Source organism: Macrobrachium nipponense, chromosome 6, assembly GCF_015104395.2.
Source record: "Macrobrachium nipponense isolate FS-2020 chromosome 6, ASM1510439v2, whole genome shotgun sequence".
Classification (NCBI taxonomy): Eukaryota; Metazoa; Arthropoda; class Malacostraca; order Decapoda; family Palaemonidae; genus Macrobrachium; species Macrobrachium nipponense.
Genome location: NC_061108.1, coordinates 27,748,725 through 27,767,957, shown reverse-complemented (window position 1 = coordinate 27,767,957; position 19,233 = coordinate 27,748,725). Strand labels below are relative to the sequence as shown.

The 19,233-nt window shown below is 41.2% G+C and overlaps 1 protein-coding gene across 2 annotated transcripts in view; it reads left to right on the top strand.

The window, feature by feature from the left end:
* Positions 1–2,155: 2,155 nt before the first annotated feature.
* LOC135216774 (cyclin-H-like) overlaps positions 2,156–19,233 on the top strand; it is a 123,411-nt gene continuing 106,333 nt past the window's right edge. For both annotated transcript variants that reach the window (XM_064252257.1, XM_064252256.1), the window contains exons 1-2: positions 2,156–2,308; positions 8,722–8,848. In XM_064252257.1, coding sequence (XP_064108327.1) covers positions 8,732–8,848 — 117 coding nt within the window. In that variant the 5' untranslated portion in view covers positions 2,156–2,308; positions 8,722–8,731. The remainder of the gene's footprint in view (positions 2,309–8,721; positions 8,849–19,233) is intronic.

Sequence of the window (19,233 nt, the reverse complement as noted above, 5' to 3'; positions counted from 1 at the left end):
ATAAGAGGGTTGCTAAACGTTTTGTGGTGTGGCAAAAACATAGTGTACTTTTTGCATCAGGAAGGGGTGTATGACAGGGAAGTGTATGTGCCTGTGGTTTCTGTTGAGTCAGCTGTGAGTATGTGTTTGTTGGTGCATGATCGGTTTGGGCATATGGGGAAAAATAAGTTGTGGGAATACATGAGAGAGAGATTGTATTCCCCTGGGTTGAATAAGATTTGTGTGGATGTGGCTGTCACGTGTGGAGACTGTCAGAGGGGAAAGTATCAGTGTGTGCATGCAAGTACACCTGTGTTGCGATTGCAGATGAAAGAGCCCTTTGAAATGCTTGTGATTAATTGTGTTTCTTTGCCTAGGACTGCGAGAGGACACGTGGGGATGATTGTGATGGTGGATCACATGAGTAAATTTGCCTATGTGGTTCCCATGAAAGATAAGAGGAGTGAAACTGTTGCAAGAATGGTGGGTCAAGTGATGTTGCCCATGTGTGTGTAAGCCAGCAAAAATGTTGAGTGATAATGGACCTGAGTTTGTGTGGGATGGGAATTTGAAGAAATGTTGAAGGAATGGGGTATTGTGCATGTGTATTCTACTCCGTATATGCCCAGTGCAAATGGGTAAGCTGAAAGGACTGTTAGGACGATGACTGAGATTTTGCGAATGATGAGTAAGAGCGACAAGGATTGGGATATGTATGTAGGACGTTGCAGTTTGGGTATATAAACGCCACACTGCAGAAGAGTATAGGTTATGTCTCCTTGTAAATATGCGTTAAATTTTGAAAGGATTGTCAGACCGCAGTTGGGTCAGTCAGAAGGTGATCGGGATTTGTGGAAGAAAGCGAGAGAAAGGTTTTAGAGTTTTAAGATTGGGGATAAGGTGTTGAAAGAGGTGGTTGAGATGGGAAGAATGAATGTGAATAAAGTAAGGGAGAAATTTGAAGGGCCTTTTGAGATTTTGGAAGTGGGACCGAGTGGATTGAGTTATGTTTTGGGGAAATTCCGAGTAGGTGGGGGGAATGGATGAGGTTAGGGCACACCATAACCAGCTCTGTAAGTGGAGGGAAGTACCACAGTATGTTTGGGAGGCGATGAGTGAGTGGTTGAGGGTGAATAAGTATGAGCCGACTGTTGGTGAACAAATGGGTCTGGGAGATCGAGAGTTGGTGTTGGTTGAGTATGGAAGAAAATGGAAGAGTGTGGAGAGAGGAAGTGGAAGGGAAAAGCGTGAACGGCATGGTAAGGGGGTTGGTGGTAGGGTGTAAATGGTTGATAAAGCGTGTGCTACGGATGACTTTGAGGGAATGAATGATACTTGTAGTGTATGTGGGTTTGAGTTGACAGGGACAAATAAGTACTTCAGTGAGGAGGAAACTGAGTAGTGAGGAGGTAGTTGATAGGATGGATAAGTCTTTGCGGGAGTTTGACAGAAGTATGGATGAACTGAGTGGTTTGGTGGCCGAAATAGGGGAGATGTTGGAACCAGAGTTAAAGACATCGGTGAAGTAGTGAATGGAATTTGGGAGGATGGTAGTGAGGGAGATAATGGGAGTTTGTATGAAAGTGGTTTGGAAGAAGTGAATGGCGATGTAACTGAAAGAGTACATGATGGTCCTCAAACAAGATCCAAGGGGCCTGCATCTGAGCATCCTTGGGTGTTGCGAAAGGCAATTTAGTGTGGATGTTGTGAGTGTAAGGAGACGTTGTCAAATGTAATTGGGGAGGTAATATGGAGGAGTAATGATAATAGTTTATATTAGACAACGTCTCCAATAGTTCTGTGAGAGAGAGAGAGAGAGAGAGAGAGAGAGATTGGTGGAAGAATAATGGGAGTGGTTAAATGGCGGTCGGAAGCATGTCTGTTGTGGCGCTCTGTAGTATGTCAGTGGAAGTCTGTCAGGAGAGTCGGAACTTCGGAGAACAGGCAGTTAGTGAATTCTCAGAGTTGGTTTGGCAGCATTTGTCCGTAGGTTGTTAGTTGATTTTGTGGTATTTGACTGATTTTGGTGTTGTAAGGTTGTTGTGCGCGTGTGTGTCTGGTTTTGGTGAAGTTGAAGAGGTTGGGGGGGCATTTTCATTGTCTGCGAGTGTTGGTTTTGCTGGGTTGTTGGGCTTCTGTAAGTGGGGTGGTTGTCGTGTTCTTTCGGGCTGTTGGTGTTCTTCGTCTGCAGTTGTTTGTCGGGTTGTTGAGTCGTGGTGGGTTTGTTGGTCTCGATTGGTGTGTGGTTGGTTTATCGGAGGTGGATGTGTCACAGCTAGCCTATAGCCTATCCAGTGGATAGCACAGCCTAGCCTATCTGGAGCCAGAGGTTAGTACCTGTTTGTGTGTGTTTGGTATTTAATTGAACCAATTGTCCTGCAGGTTAAAGGTAACGTAAAGGGGAAAGTGTGAGTGTGGGAAATTTTGTTAGCTGGTACGATTAACGTAACTGTGGGGAGTTTACTTGTTTTTTCTAAGCTTGTGATCCCACCTCAATGCCATCACTCCCTTCAAACTTTTTCTGGATTGTGTTCCTCAAGAATCTCACAGCTGCAAACATAGCCCTGTTCTCGCCAGTTTCCATAGCTACTTCAACTTCGGTAGCTCTTTCCTTCTGAAACATGTTTTGATCATGCTTCATCCTATCACTTTGTTCTCTCAGCATTCTATTTCTTCATCTTTTTAGTTGTTGTTTCTTTCTTTCTCGAGGTCCTGATTCATCGTCCATTTGAACTCACAACCTTCGTTGCTCTTCTCTTAAAACTTTTGCTTCATCACTGAACCAAGGTTTGCTGTTACTACTCTTATAACCTAACACCTCTCTTGCTACGTCCTTAGTATCTGAACTTAATATTGCCCAGGATTCCTCTGAAACCATCTCCCATATTTTCCATACCAATTAATGCCACAAATTTGTCCCCTACCTTCACCTCATACTGTTGTTTTAACTCTTTTCATTTCTCAACTTATCTATATCAAACTTTATATTTCTCCTTTTTTCTTGATTGGCCTTTAACTTTATTCTAATCTTGGAGGTTACAAGTTTGTGGTCAGAAGGAACACGGCAGCCCCTAAAAGTTCTGGTGTCTAATATAGACTTCTTCCATTTCTGATTTACAATAACATAATCTATCAAATTTTGTACCAATCCATGTGGGGACATCCACATAGTTTTGTGCTCTAACTTATGGGTGAAATATGTATTTGTTATAGATAACCCAGATGCACCACATAGCTCTAAGAGTCCTTCTCCCATTATCATTATCAACCTCCTCCCACCAATGTCTTGGGGGTTTGGGAGGAAAGCATCATATGAGCGAGTTTGGAGTAAGGGACCAAGGTCCATGACCACCCTGGCTCGGGCCTCATTAGTATCCTTAGGACCATAGTGAGGCTCACATCTCCCCATGTAATCCACTTCAGTAATCCACTTTATAATAGGAAAGAAAGAAACCAAAAGGCGTAAAAGAGTATGGTCTAAATATTGCCTATTGAAGAGAGATGTTTATTCTCATATAGGGTAAAACATCACAGCAGGCCAAACAGGCCACCTACATTCAACGCTTGTTGCCACCCTCCGAAAAAGTACATTATAACGTGTCCTGACAACCGGAGATGGGCATCAGTCGTGACTTGTTGTTGGTGAGAAACGGAGCTAAAGACCTCTACTCTCCTTTCGAAGTAAGTATTTTCTCCAAAGTTAGAAATTAAGGCCAAATTTTAAGATTTAAACAGAGGGTAGTGAAAAGGGTGGCTACGGCAGTGGAAATCTCACCAAAACGCTTTAGAAATTTTTACTTACAACTAAAAATGTTTCGAAGATTGACACCATCTTGATGTTTTACGGAGTCACTTGTGTCAACAAACTTCCCATTTCCTGTGCTAAATCTGCACACCACTTGTACCCATAGACGCTGGGGCACTTTCATCACAACAATCGTAAACCACCTCTTACCAGCACTTATTCAAGGGGACTACGGCATTCTTTGCGGCGTTTTGCGTTCTTCAATTGTTTATCAGTGTTGTCAATTGGTATGTGTTTTACCCTCCAAACTAGGTATAAGACTTACACAAAGCCGGGGAAATAAGTGAAATTAGCATATCTACGTATTTGTATTATATATACGTACATATTACAGCAATTTTAATCATTACTGCATTACTATGACAACTAGAATTCATCGAACAGTTTGTAAATGCATCGGCGTATGTGTGACGCTCCACTAGATTGGCACGATGAGTCATTTTTCCTCACGTCGTTTGCTCGTAAGTATAACATCCGAAACATTTGTAATTTTTGGGAGTTTAATTTGGTTGCAAAAAAGGGATAATAAACATGAATTAAATAAACATTTTGAAGTAAAGTTAAACTAAATATTGAGTAAAGTAAACAATTAAGGGAATAAAGCTTTGGATCTCATAATCAGTGTTGTCGTCTGCTGCTCGTAACTGTGTTTGCGGAGTGAGTGCTTAAGAACCAGGAACCACAGCGTGGTTCAAGTGCACTGTGGAGTGAATTAAGACCAAAATGTGTATAATTACAATCAAATAAGCACTGTGGAGTTTCAGTTGTGATGGCAGTAAGGATAAAAACCACCGATTACAAGGTAAGAATGAATTCAGTTCCAACCATAACCCCGGGAATAACAAGTTTCATACTTTCACTAATATAGGCAACAAAATGTTGTTTTATTGTGCTGATTACAACTGCAATCTTGAGTAAGATCAATAAATGTCACATATCTACGCTAACATTGTTCAAATGATGATGTGGCTAGGGTGGCTGGGGAAAGATGGTGGCCGTCACTGATGAGAACCTTCCATGCAAAACGTAGCCGCCATATTGGATTTCAAAACTGCCTTGAAAACATATTTTACGAAGAGCTCACATGCTTATTTTAGTTCGTATGGGACTTTTCATATATCACATTATGTTGACGAAACTTCAGTCTTTTAAATGGTATGCTTAGAGTTGCAATTGTATTCTTCATTTCACCAATTAAATATCGAGTGAATAAGACCCGTCCCCCGTGATGAGGGTTGGCCTGCCGTGGTGTTCTACCCTAATATTAATGAATAAGTTTAGATTAGAACTGGGGGTTGGTTCCGTTATTTATGAAATGTACATGAAGCCTACTTTCAGCAGTAACACCTTTCGTAAAAAGGTAGGACACTGGCCTAAGCCCTAAGTACATAAGCCAAATTGTCTCTATCACTTGGAATTTTATTTATTTTTCATTGTGTGATATGGAGTCACAGTGGTTTACAAATAGCATTGTAGGGTCTAACAGTGAAATTAATTAGGCCTATATCTACATACATAGTCTATTCATATTCTGGTCCAAGTGGTTGAGATCCTTCCCAGGTGAAATCCAGTGGTGAAATGTCATAAAATTGTTGCTTATCCATCTACACATGCAATCACCTGTCAGTCAGTTAGAAGAACTGGAGGTAATTCCATCAGTTCATCAGTTCTGGTGAGTGGAGTGACTCCACCCATAAACTGTCATCTACATGTTAGTTTTAACATCAGATTCAATGAACTGACAGAAGAATTGACAGTAAACCTGAGTGTGAATACCTGGTTAAAGAGATGCCTTGGATACCAGTTCTCATCCCATCTTTCATGTCCTTCATAATTGTTGACTGCCTTACGTGTTGACCTGGCAGGTGTCGGTGAGCTACACAGCTGAGCATCCATCTGAAGACTGTCTAAGTGATGTATCTTCTCCATCTTCTTTTTAACAAGGGGTTGCTAGGTTTGGATGTGGAATTCTACAACTCGTCTACAGTTTATAATTCATTACCAATCTTGATTTCCCCACTTTTATTGTGAAAGAAAGGATATTTCAGAATTGTTCCTAAAGTATGGTTAGATGTGGTGAACCAAACTCTAACACAGGTCTCCCGATCAGATTCTCACATTGGATGCCAGGCTGGATAAGACATTACAGTTCATGTTACACTACTCATGCACTTGATTGTTAGCTTACATATCCAGGCTATGAGGGACCATCCACTTTCCTTTGGCTCAGACTTTTAGGTTGTGGCACACTTTTGAGGTAGGAGGCCTCACAAGTCATGTGGAACCCAAGCTAGGATATCTTGTACTTCGATGCCTTCCAGTCCTAATACTTCAGGATCTCTGTACTTCGATGCCTTCCAGTCCTAATTCTTCAGGGTCTCAGTACTCACCCTTCTGGCAAGGTGGAGGTTTGATATATACTGTAGCCAGTATATATCTTTGGTGGGAGGAGGAGATGAGATTTCTATCTCCCCATGTCATAGACCATTTCCAGTGATGCCTATCTGCTTAAAAATTCTTAATAGTTACATTAGCAGGATATCGAAGATCTGTGGGTAATAATGACCCTCAAGGACTTTTACTAATTTCCATTTCGGTGGAGACCAAGCTACCCTGGTTGACCTCCTACCCAAAAATTTACTTATGATACAAGAGAATGAAAAAAATTCTTTGCTCTGTATATCATAAGTTTGGTGATGGAGAAGAAATCTGTATAAGAGGTGAAATCAGAGCTTCAATTTTTTTTTTTTTTTTTTTTAAATAGTTCACAGTCCCTAGTGAGTTGGAGACCCCATTATTGACATCACTCATCTAAAATTACTTTGATCTGACTTACTTCCAGTTGTGAACTGTATCCTTGGTGCAGTGCTCCATTTAAGAGGACAATTTTTTGGCGTAAATAGATCTCAAAGATGTCTATTTTTAGGCTAAAGTGCACTTTTTTTTTTTTTTTTTTTTTTTTTTTTTTTTTTTTTTTTTTTTTTTTTTTTAGAAAAAACCACTCCGGCTTTTCTGTATCATTTTGAGTCCTGGGCTTAGGCTTCTTGGTGGCCCCACAGATTTTCATAGAAATACTAGCCTCAGTTGTAATCTGGGCTCACAAGCAAGGTAGTAGGTAGTTGACAACTGGATGGTGACGGCTTCTTGAGGAATAGAACTTCAAACTTCAAGAGCATTTGCAGAATTTCACCAATCTGTCAGTTGCTGGGCCTAGTTATCAACTGGGAGAAGTCAGATCTTTCTCCTTTTAACATTCTTAAAAAAGCTGGCTCCTCACTGTTGTGTTTGCTTGTGGTCTTTACAACTACAACTTAGTACTGACTGGTCAGCATAGATGCATCCAAAGGGCCATCTAGTAGCCATTTTCTGGTTGGATCTCAGCATGCAGTGAGAATTTTTTATTGTTTTCAGACCCATCAATGAAGGAATGGGGTGCTCATACATTAGAGTTGTCTGTATATTGGTAAGATGTATTTACGAAACAGGGAGTCCTCCTAGAGGCAATGATAGTATGCCTGGGTCTCAAGGTCTTTCTTCATCATCTGGCAAAGGACAGCCCAATAGCATATTTATGCAGTGAATGGAGCACAAAATCTGTTGCTGTGGTAACTAGCAGTGGAAACATCTCTTGGGTAGAGGAAAGAAGTGTCACCCCTGGGTTTTTCCATGCAGCTTTTAGCCAAGTTTCTTATTTAAAAAAACTGGCATACATAATTCATGGCTAAAAGATGATGAACACCCCCCTTCTCTCAACCATTTCCAGAGTTTTAGACACAGTAAAAGCATTTCCTGTTTAGCTCGATAACGAAAATGACCTTGGAAGATATTACCCAGAGAGAAACAAATTTTTAAGAAAGGGGTTCTCTGTTTTCCTTTACTGACGCTGTTAGGTGTGATGTTTCAAAGAATCTAATACCCTTTCAGCTAAGGCATGTCATTTGACATACATAATGCTTCCACTAACCTTGCAATCTGAGGCATCTGCTTGTGAGTTCAGGGCCATTTCAGTTTTTTAGATATTTATTATTTTGGTCCAATAGTAACAGGTGACTAAGTTGTGTTGCAGTTTAGTGAAAAAGGAATTTTGGGGTTGGGGATAGACTCATTGTCCTCATTCTGCATTCCACCCTCATCTAACCCACAAGCAGGGATCTTCTGGGGTATCTGCTTCAAAGCTGCACCTTTATGGTGAGCATCACCTTATTGATGTTTTTTCAAGCATTTTAAAGGGAAGTATAACAAGGCCCTTGTACAGTTGATACCCCTTGCTTGGTAGTATCAAGACTTGCTGAATGCAATTATCTAAATCAACAGCATTTCTGACCAAACCACCCCTGTATTTAAATTACAGTTCTGCACTGTACTATTTAGCAAGGGAAATCCAGTCACCAAAACTGTTCAGGCTGTTGTCAAGTAGTGGGTAATTTGTTTTTAGCACATATAATTTATTTATTTTTTTTTAAATAATACTTCACAGATGACTTTTTTTTTTTTTTTTTTTTTTTTAAATAATACTTCACAGATGATGACCCAGTCTCACTAGTAGAAGTGCTGAGCTACCTGGATGCCATCGTGAGTCAGACTCTTTGCTTTTGGGACATGGTTGGAGACTGCTACTGCAACTTTTTTAGAAAACTAGAATGTTTTGTATTCTCCTTCCCTTTCTTTTCTTTAGGCTACTATGACACAACTTTGCAACCGGCAACAAACTTACTTTAATTTGACAAGGAAACTCAAGATGTAAATCACTTATTTGCATAACTGGTGTGAAACAGGAAAGGTTTGAATGTGCAGTTCTTATGAAAATTTTTTTATGTATGTATTTTATGGATTAAGAGGTATAATTGAAAGACATCTTTATTTACTATTGAAAGCAATAAAATAAAGTTCCTACAAGAGACTGGCCATTTAGATTAACAAGTTCTTCTGTCTTTCAGCTTCGAAAACATGTATGGTAGCAGCACGCAGTTTCGTAACTGGACCTTCCAAGATGACAGAGAAATTGCAAATCTACGTAAGCAGGCAAATGCAGATTTTATCAACAAATTTAGCAGTCATATGTCTGTAAGTTACCTAATGTTAGAAAACAATAATTGTTTTACACCCCTGTGGTAGGGGTGTAAGAATACTACCACCTTATGTTCTGCGGGTCGTAAAAGGTGACAAAAAGGACAGCTGCTGCCTTGCAGTCATACTTTTAACCCTTAAACGCCGACTGGACACGTATTTTACGTCGACATTTTTTTTTTTTTTTTTTTTTTTTTTTTTTTTTTTTTTTTTTTTTTTTTTTTTTTTTTTTTTTTTTTGTCTCTCAGGTGCCGACTGGACGTATTTTACGTCGACATACAAAAGTTTTTTTAAAAATTTGCGGAAAAATACTTTTAGGCCTACCAGCCGAAAACTCTTGAATCACGCGCCTTGGGGGATGCTGGGAGTTCACGGATCAAGGTGTTGTTTTGTTTACAATCGTTGCGCAAGCGCGAATTTCTTTCTTGCCGCACTAAAAAGTATCTGTGACACATCTCGGAAATTATTTCGTCACTTTGACAAAAATTTGTGTACCATTTTAAATTAGCCGTTACATGGAGTATTATATATGGAAATGTGCGCATTTTTATGTACAATACAACTAAAAAATACTCATGATTGTAGCTTTTATCAGTTTTGAGATATTTTCATATAAATAACTGATAAGTGCCAAAATTTCAACCTTCGGTCAACTTTGACTACCGAAATGGTAGAAAAACACAATTGTAAGCTAAAACTCTTATATTTTAGTAATATTCAATCATTACCTTCAATTTGTAGGTAACTCTTCCGAAAAAAATCATACATGCGATTGTGGTAATGTTTGCACCATTTAAAATTAGCCGTTACATAAAGTTTTATATGGTAAATGTGCGCAATTTCATTCACAACACAACTAAAAACAACTCATGGTTGTAGCTTTTATCAATTTTGAAATATTTTCATATGAAAAAATGATAAGTGACAATTTTCAACCTTCGGTCAAATTTAACTCTACCGAAATGGTCGAAAAAACGCAATTGTAAGCTCCAAAACGCTTATATTCTAGTAATATTCAATCATTTACCTTCATTTTGTAACAAATTGGAAGTCTCTTGCACAATATTTCGATTATGGTGAATTTATGAAAAAATAACATTTTCTTTACGTCCGCGCGGTAACTCTTCCGAAAAAATCATACGTGCGATTGTGGTAATGTTTGCACCATTTTAAATTAGCCGTTACATAAAGTTTTATATATGAAATGTGTGCAATTTCATGTAGAATACAAAAAAAATAATTGAAGGTTGTAGCTTTTTCTCATTTTTGAAATACGTATTTGCATATAAATCACGATAAATAGAAAAAAAACTACGTTCGGACGGTCAACTTTGACTCTACCAAAATGGTCCAAAAAAACGCAATTGTAAGCTAAAACTCGTACAGTCTAGTAATATTCAGTCATTTATCTTCATCTTGAAACAAATTTCTAAGTCTCTAGCAACAATATTTAGATTTATGGTGATTAAAAAAAAAAACTTTCTCCTCCGTAGCGCGGATTCTCCGCCACAAATCTCCGACAAATGCGTACGTCCCATTCTCGGAATATTTGCTCTGTTTCATATTAGGCATTTCATAGAGTTTTATATATGAAAATGTGCGCAATTTCATGTAGAATAAAACGAAAATATTTGAAGGTTGTAGCTTTTCTAATTTCCGAAATAATTGCATATAAAAAAGAATATTAAAAAAAATTCGACATTGCGGTCAACTTTAACTCATCAGATATGGTCGAAAACTGCAATTGTAAGCTGATACTCTTACAGTATAGTAATATTCAATCATTTGTCTTCATTTGAAAGAAATTGGAAGTCTCTAGGACAATATTTAGATTTATGGTGAATTTTTGAAAATTATATGTTGTACGTCGGCTCGTTACGAATTCATGCATTATTTTGTTATAATATTTTCTCTGTGTTGCTTATATTGTTTTACAATGTGTTATATACCAAAAATGATCACAATTTAGTGTACATTACAACGAAAAAAAGTAACTTGTTACCTTTAACCGTTTTGCGCACAGCGCGATTTGAATACAATTATATATGAAATTTCGTTTTTGCGCTATCATATCGCATTATTTATATATGATAATGATAATTTTTTTTTTCATTTCTGATGGTTGCATACTAAACTTCAGCCAATGGCAAAAAAAGGAGCCAAAAATGAACTCTAAAATCTTGAAAACTAAGCGCATGTGATTTTAGTTTTAAAAAAAAAAAAAAAATTTTCCGCTTCCGCCCTCACTCCGAAACACCTCCGGCACACAGGAGACAATTTTTATTTTACCGCTTCGGCGTTTTAAGGGTTAAGTAAAAGGCTAGGTTACATTTTAGTAAAAGGCCCAGGACCACCACCAATAATTGTGGAAACTGCTGCCTTGCAGTCTTACTTTTTAGCAAAAGGATAGCCCCACTGCCAATAACTGTGGTTGATGACAGCAAGTGCATGCTGTCATAAAAACCCCTTTGCCAAACAATAAACCATGCCTGATGTTTTAAGGAATATAAGTATGGCTAGGGCGTCCCCTGTAATTGACGCATGTTAGAATCCCCTACGAGGATAGATTTCTTGTGTGTGCAGGAGACTAGGTGGAAAGGGAGTGGAACTAGAGAGATAGGAAATGGGTATAAGCTATATTACATCAGGTCCTGATACAGAAGAAATGGAGTTGGAAATTATAGTAAGTCACAACTGGAAGGAAACAGAGTTAGAAGTTGAGAGAGTAAATGACAGGCTTTTGAAAGATTCCAATAATAAAAGGGGACAAGGTAGTAAATACGCTCCTCAGATGGGGTGCCAAGAGCAAGAGAAAGAATGATTTGGACAAGAGTTTTGGAGGCTGAAATTAGAACAGTGAAAGAGGAGGAGAACTAATAATAGGAGCTGATGAATGGCAGGGTGGAAAAGAATGGATGGGTTTTGAGGAGGTAACGGAGGCCAGGGGTTTGGAATTAGAAATGAAGATGGGGATTTCTTATTGGAGATGGCTCAGGTTTTGATTTGGCCTGTATGAACACATGGTTTGAAAAGTTAGATAAGTACTTGATAAGTTCTGAAAGTGGAAGAGTGCAGAGCAAAATAGATTACATCCTGGTTAGATGAGCCACAAAAGCAGTGTGACAAACTGCAAAGTGATCTTGGGAGAAATGTGTGTTTAACAGTATAGGTTGGTGGTTATGGATTTTAAAATGAGAGTTAGGAAACCCAAAAGAGAAAGAGAAGATCTACAATTAACCCTCTTATGCCGAAGCGGTAAAAAAAAAAAATTGTCTCCCGTGTGCCGGAGGTGTTTCAGAGTGAGCGCGGAAGCGGAAAAAATATTTATTTTTTTTTTAAAATCACAGCGCGCTTAGTTTTCAAGATTAAGAGTTCATTTTTGGCTCCTTTTTTGTCATTGGCTGAAGTTTAGTATGCAACCATCAGAAATGAAAAAAATTATCATTATCATATATAAATAATGTGATATATGATAGCGCAAAAACGAAATTTCATATATAATTTGTATTCAAATCGCGCTGTGTGCAAAACGATTAAAGGTAACAAGTTACTTTTTTTTCGTTTGTAATGTACACTAAATTGCGATCATTTTGATATATAAACACATGTAAAACAGATAAAAGCAACACAGAGAAAATATTATCACAAAATAATGCATGAATTTGTAACGCGCGGATGTAAACAAATATTTTTTTCAAAAATTCACCATAAATCTAAATATTGTCCCTAGAGACTTCCAATTTCTTTCAAAATGAAGACAAATGATTGAATATTACTATACTGTAAGAGTATTAGCTTACAATTGCAGTTTTCGACCATATCTGATGAGTTTAAAGTTGACCGAATGTTGAATTTTTTATATATATTTTTTTATATGCAATTATTTCAGAAATAAGAAAAGCTACAACCTTCAAATATTTTTTGTTTTTATTTTACATGAAATTGCGCACATATTCATATAAAACTCTATGAAATGCCTAATATGAAACAGAGCAATATTCCGAGAATGGTACGTACGCATTTCGGAGATTTGTGGCGGAGAATCCGCGTTTGGAGGGAAGGAAAGATTTTTTTTTTAAATTCACTATAAATCTAAATATTTTTGCTAGAGACTTCGAATTTGTTTCAAGATGAAGATAAATGACTGAATATTACTAGACTGTACGAGTTTTAGCTTACAATTGCGTTTTTCGACCATTTTGGTAGAGTCAAAGTTGACCGAACGTAGTTTTTTTCTATTTATCGTGATTTTATATGCAAATATTTCAAAAAATGAGATAAGCTACAACCTTCAATTATTTTTAGTTGTATTCTACATGAAATTGCGCACATTTTCATATATAAAATTCTTTATGTAACGGCTAATTTAAAATGGTGCAAACATTACCACAATCGCACGTATGATTTTTTCGGAAGAGTTACCACCCGCGGGACGTAAAGAAAAATATTATTTTTTTCATTAAATTCACCATAAATCGAAATATTGTGCTAGAGACTTCCAATTTGTTGCAAAATGAAGTTAAATGCTTGAATATTACTAGAATATAAGCGTTTTAGCTTACAATTGCATTTTTCAACCATTTGGGTAGAGTCAAAGTTGACCGAAGGTTGACATTTTGGCAATTATCGTTATTTAATATGAAAATATCTCAAAACTGATAAAAGCTACAACCATGGGTTGTTATTAATTGTATTGTGCATGAAATTGCGCACATTTCCATATATAAAACTTTATATAATGTCTAATTTTAAAATGGTGCAAACATTACCACAATCGCATGTATGATTTTTTTCGGAAGAGTTACTGCGCGGACGTAAGGAAAAAGTTTTTTCACAAATTCACCATAAATCGAAATATTGTGCTAGAGACTTCCAGTTAGTTGGAAAATTAAGGTAAATGATTGAATATTACTAAATATAAGAGTTTTAGCTTACAATTGTGTTTTTCGACCATTTCGGTAGAGTCAAAGTTGACCGAAGGTTTGAAATTTTGGCAATTATCGTTATTTATATGAAAATATCTCAAAACTGATAAAAGCTACAATCATGAGTTATTTAATTGTTGTATTCTACATAAAAATGCGCACATTTTCATATATAATACTTCATGTAACGGCTTATTTGTTCATGAAAACTTACCTGTCAGATATATATATAGCTGTATTTTCTGACGTCCGACAGAATTTCAAAACTCGCGGCACACGTAGTGGGTGGCCAGGTGGTAGTACCCATTCCCGCCGCTGGGAGGCGGATATCAGGAACCATTCCCATTTTTTATTCATATTTTTTCTGTCGCCGGTGCTGTAAACAACTGTTTGCAGTACCTCCGTCTAGGATTTTTGGATTATCTCGCTTAAAATTATCTGGATTGACTTTTGGTATCGACTCTGGATTGTTGGATTGGCTTTTCTCTGTACATGATGTCAGGATCAAGTACAGGGAGTTTCAGAGTGTGTGAGGAGGTGAATGTAAGGTGAGGCTTCTTAAAACCGTTCAGTTGATCCTCACACAGTTTGTATGGAATGCAGGGGGCATGTTTGTTTGGTTGATGATCGGTGCAATGAATGCAGGGATTTGTCAGATGATAAAATGGAAGATGTATGAGACCTATCGGCGTAAATTGGAGCGTGATAGAGTCAGGTGGTGCTTCCTCCAAGAGCAGTTCTACAAAAGGATAAGGCAATGTAATATTTGCTCCTCCTCTAACACCGGTAGATTTTGCTCAACCTAATCCTGTGTTGTTGCCTTCGGGCCCTATTGCTGTGTCTGGAGAAGGTAATGCCCTTTCTCTGATTCTCGAGTCTATTCGCGCTCTTGAATCTAAAGTGTTGGCCTTAGAAACTGGCCCTGTGAAAGTTTGTGATCGTGCCCAAAAACCCCTAGTGTTGTGGAGGGGGCGTCAGATCGGCCCCATAATGCCTCTAGGCCTAGACCTCTATCGGACTCCCAGGACTCAGGGAGTGGGTATGTCGAAAGCCGCAAGAGGGTTACGGGGGCTCCCCACCGATCTGGCGTCCCTTCGGCAGGCCTTGTTGCAAAGTCCCAGGCTGTCAAGGAGCGCGCACTGGGCGCGCATCCTGAAGGATTGCTTTTCGTCCTCCGAAACGTCCTCCCCACGCAAGGGGTGGAGTGCTTGGAGAGATTCTCGTCCGCTGAAAAGGACTTTTCATTTTGAGGACGCTTCACGTCCTGTATCACCGCTTTCTTCAAGTGACGTTTATGACGCTTTTCCTCCTCAGAAGAGAGGTAGAGTCTCAACCGACGAAGACGCTGGGTGGCGCGCACGAGGCGTGTTTTCCCCTGAGAAGCAGGTAGCTGTACCTGCGAGAAGGAAGGATCGTCCCCTCAGCCCCTTGGCCTTCTCGCAGGGTCAGTCCTGCTCCTTCTACTTCGTCACCTACGAAGAAAATCGTTTTGTCCCTTCAGGACCAGATTTCGTCTCTCATGGCTCAAAGGATCGCCCAGCAGCAGTCGAGCCTAAGCGGAGAAAGGACGTCAGGCTGCCCGTCAAGAGGACGAAGCAGTCTCCTTCTCTCTCGTCTCGTTCGTCTCTCTCTCCTCCTCCGGATCGTCACCGTTCTCGTTCTCCTGATAGATCTTACGCTCAGCAGGACGCTTTGCGCTTTCGACAGGACGCTTGCTACGCGAAGCAGGACGCTAGGAAGCTCGTGGCAGGACGCTCTCCGTTCAAAGCAGGACGCTTTTTCGGATAAGGCAGGACGCTTTTTGAAAAGCCAGGATGCTTTTGAGGACGCTCAGCAGGACGACTTTTGGCGCCTCTCGTCAGGAAGCTCGTGCTTCCTCTCGTAGGGACGTGTCTCATAGTAAGACAGTCCCCGTCGTTTCAAAGGACGCTCAACGCTCACAAGACGTCCGTCCTTCAACAAGTTTTAAGGATCGTCGTAAGGACGAGTCCGTGCCTGAAGCGGTAACTTCTAAACAAAGGAAGGATCAGCGGAAGTCTTTGTTTAGACCTAAGCCTGCTGGACGTACGCCCTCTCCGGATGGACGATCTCCAGTTCCTCTTAGAGAAGAAGGGGAACATAGTAGTCAGCGAGTTCAGTCGAAGAGGAACCTCCTGTAGCTTCGTCTGTCTCAGACTATAGGTTCTTGTGCGGCTGTTACGTTCGTCCTTCGGGGATAAGTTTCAGCCGGCAGCCCCTAGGTCTCCTCCCTCTCAACTTTCGTCTTCTAAGTCAGTCAAGACTCCTGAGTTTGTCGAGATGAAGACGTCGCTTTCAACCAAGAGGGCTTTCAAGAAGCTCCAAGACTTTATGTCTCGAAGGAAGGACCAGGGCAAGACCGCCCCTTTCGCCCTTCCTCCCTCTAGACTCTCCGGGAAAGGAGGCATTTGGTATGAAACCAAGGAGGACGTGGGGGTGAAGGTTCCTTCGTCCGCACTTGGGGACTTCTCCAGCTTAGTAGACACGCCCAGAGGAGGTCCCTCTTATCATCTGCAAAGGTGTCCTGGACTCCTGCGGAGACGGACCACCACTTGAAAGGACTGCTGCGCACGTTGGGAGTCTTCAATTTCTTAGGCTGGTGCTTGGGAGTTTTGGACCTTCAGTCGAGAAGCCCTGACATTACTCTCAGTCCCCCTTGGAGGGGAGCTAAATGTCTCCAAGCGTAGTATTGTCATGTATGGACAAGGCCGTCAGGGATGGTTCGGAAGAGCTGGTTTCTCATTTTGGAACAGCTTTCCTTAAGAAAAAAGAGCTCTTCTTTGTAATTTTACCGCAAAGTCGGTTTCTCCCGCTCAGAAAGTGAATTGCTCTTTTCGCCTCTTTCGGACCATCTCTTCCCCCAGGCTATGGTGAAAGATCTTGCGACTAGTTTGCAGGAGAAGGCGACCCAGGACCTCTTAGCACAGTCTTCTAGGCGCCCAGCAGTTCCTTCTACATCTTCGCTTGTGAGACCCCCGAAGAAAGTCAAACCCTTTCGCGGAGCACCCCCCTCGAGAGCAGCTCCTCGAGGGAGAGGTTTTTCAAGAGGAAGAGCTTCATTTAAGCCAAAAACAACCAAATGAAGATCTTGTCCTTCAGACGCCAGTCGGGCCAGACTGAAGTTCTTTGCGGAGGCATGGAGGCAGAGAGGGGCGGACCCTTGGACTCTCAAGATCGTAGAGCAAGGTACAGATCCCCTTTTTACATCCTCCTCCTCTAACATCAACTCCCAGAGACCTCTCTCCGTCTTATCAGGGAGAGAAGAAAAGCATCCTTTTCGATCTTTTAGACCAGATGGTCGAAAAAAGAGCGGTGGAGCAAGTCGTGGACCTGGGGTCACCGGGCTTCTACAACAGGATTTTCCTGGTGCCGAAGCAGTCGTTCGGGTTTGGCGCCCAGTCCTGGATGTGAGGAGGCTCACTCTTTTTGTGGAGAAAAGCAAGTTCAAGATGGAGACGCCTCAGTCGGTGCTAGGAGCCTTGAGACCTGGCGACTGGATGGTGTCTCTAGACCTGCAGGACGCGTACTTCACGTCCCCGTCCACCCTCTTTCAAGGAAGTACCTGAGATTCGTCTTAGGCAACAGGGTTTGGCAATTCAGAGCCCTTTGTTTCGGTCTCAGCTCGGCCCCGATGGTTTTTACAGTAATAATGAGGAATGTAGCGAGGTGGCTGCATTCTTCAGGGATCAGGATATCTCTATACCTCGACGATTGGCTGATCAGAGCGTCGTCGAGAAGAAAATGTCTGGAGGACCTTCAATCAACGTTAGCCCTAGCAAAGTCCTTGGCCTTTTAGTCAACTCCGAAAAGTCACATCTGACCCCGACACAGTCCATCGTGTATCTGGGGATTCAGATTGATTCAGTGGCTTTTCGGGCGTTTCCATCCCAGGAACGTCAGCAGCTAGGCTTAGAGAAAGTCTCAGCCTTCCTATGGGAGAGAGGCTTGCTCGGCGAGGGAATGGATGAGTCTGCTGGGCACCATTTCCTCGCTGGAAAAGTTTGTCTCCTTGGGAAAACTGCACCTCAGGCCTCTTCAATTTTTCCTAGCGGAAGAATGGAAAGCCAAGGAGGACCTGAATGCAATCCTAATGGATCTCAAACCCAGTGAAAGACCACTTAAGATGGTGGCTCGACCCTCAGAAGTTGCAAGAGGGCTTATCCCTAACTCTTCTGAGCCCCGACCTAGTGTTGTTCTCAGACGCCTTGGTTCATTTCCCTGTTGGGGAGCCACACTAGGAGGTTGAGGAATGTGTCAGGCTCCTGGAGAGGGGAGCAAGGTAGCCTGGCACATCAATGTGAAGGAACTGGCAGCGATCTTCCTGTCGCTGCAGTTCTTCGAAGGCAAAGTGTCAGGCAAGGTCATTCAAGTCAACTCGGACATCACCACAGCCCTTGCATATCTGAAGAATCAGGGAGGAACTCACTCCCCGATCCCTTTTTTATTTTTCTCCTAGCAAGGGAAGGTAAGTTCTGCTATGGGCAGACGTAAGGCAGATCAAGATCCTGACGAGATTCGTGGCAGGGGTACAGAACGTCAGGGCGGACCTTCTCAGTCGTCGAAATCAAATTCTGCCAACAGAGTGGACCTTGCACCAGGAAGTCTGTCAGCAACTATGGAGACTGTGGGGACGTCCTCTAGTCGACCTGTTCGCTACGTTGAGGACGAAGAGGCTTCCTCTGTATTGCTCCCCGGTCCTGGATCCAGGAGCAATCGCGGTGGATGCGTTGCTCTGGAGCTGGACAGACCTAGATCTTTACGCCTTTCCCCCATTCAAGATCATGGGGGAAGTCATGAGGAAGTTCGCAGCTTCAGAAGGGACAAGGTTGACTCTGATTGCCTCGATGTGGCCAGCAAGAGAATGGTTCACAGAGGTCATGACTTTCTTGTGGACTTCCCAAGAACGTTGCCCTGGAGGAGAGATCTACTCAAACAGCCTCACTTCAAAAGGTATCACCAAAACCTCTCCGCTCTGGCTCTGACTGCGTTCAGACTATCGAAAAGTTGGCCAGAGCGAGAGGCTTTTCGAAAGCAGCTGCGAGAGCAATCACTAATGCTAGAAGAGCCTCTTCAAGAGCTGTCTACCAATCAAAGTGGGCCTCCTTCAGGGCATGGTGCAAAAAGGAAGGAATTTCCTCTTCCACGACCTCCTGTGAACCAGATAGCAGATTTCTTGCTTTACTTAAGAAATGTGCAGAAATTGGCAGTCCCTACAATTAAGGGTTTATAGGAGTATGTTGTCGGCCGTTTTTTCGACCAGAGGACTGGACCTCTCTGATAACAAGGATCTCCACGATCTCTTAGGGTCGTTCGAAACCTCCAAGATTCCACAGGCAAGACCACCCTCATGGAACCTCGATGTGGTTCTTAAACATCTAATGTTCAGTCCCTTTGAGCCTCTCCACGAAGCTTCTCTACGGAACTTGACGAAGAAAGCGC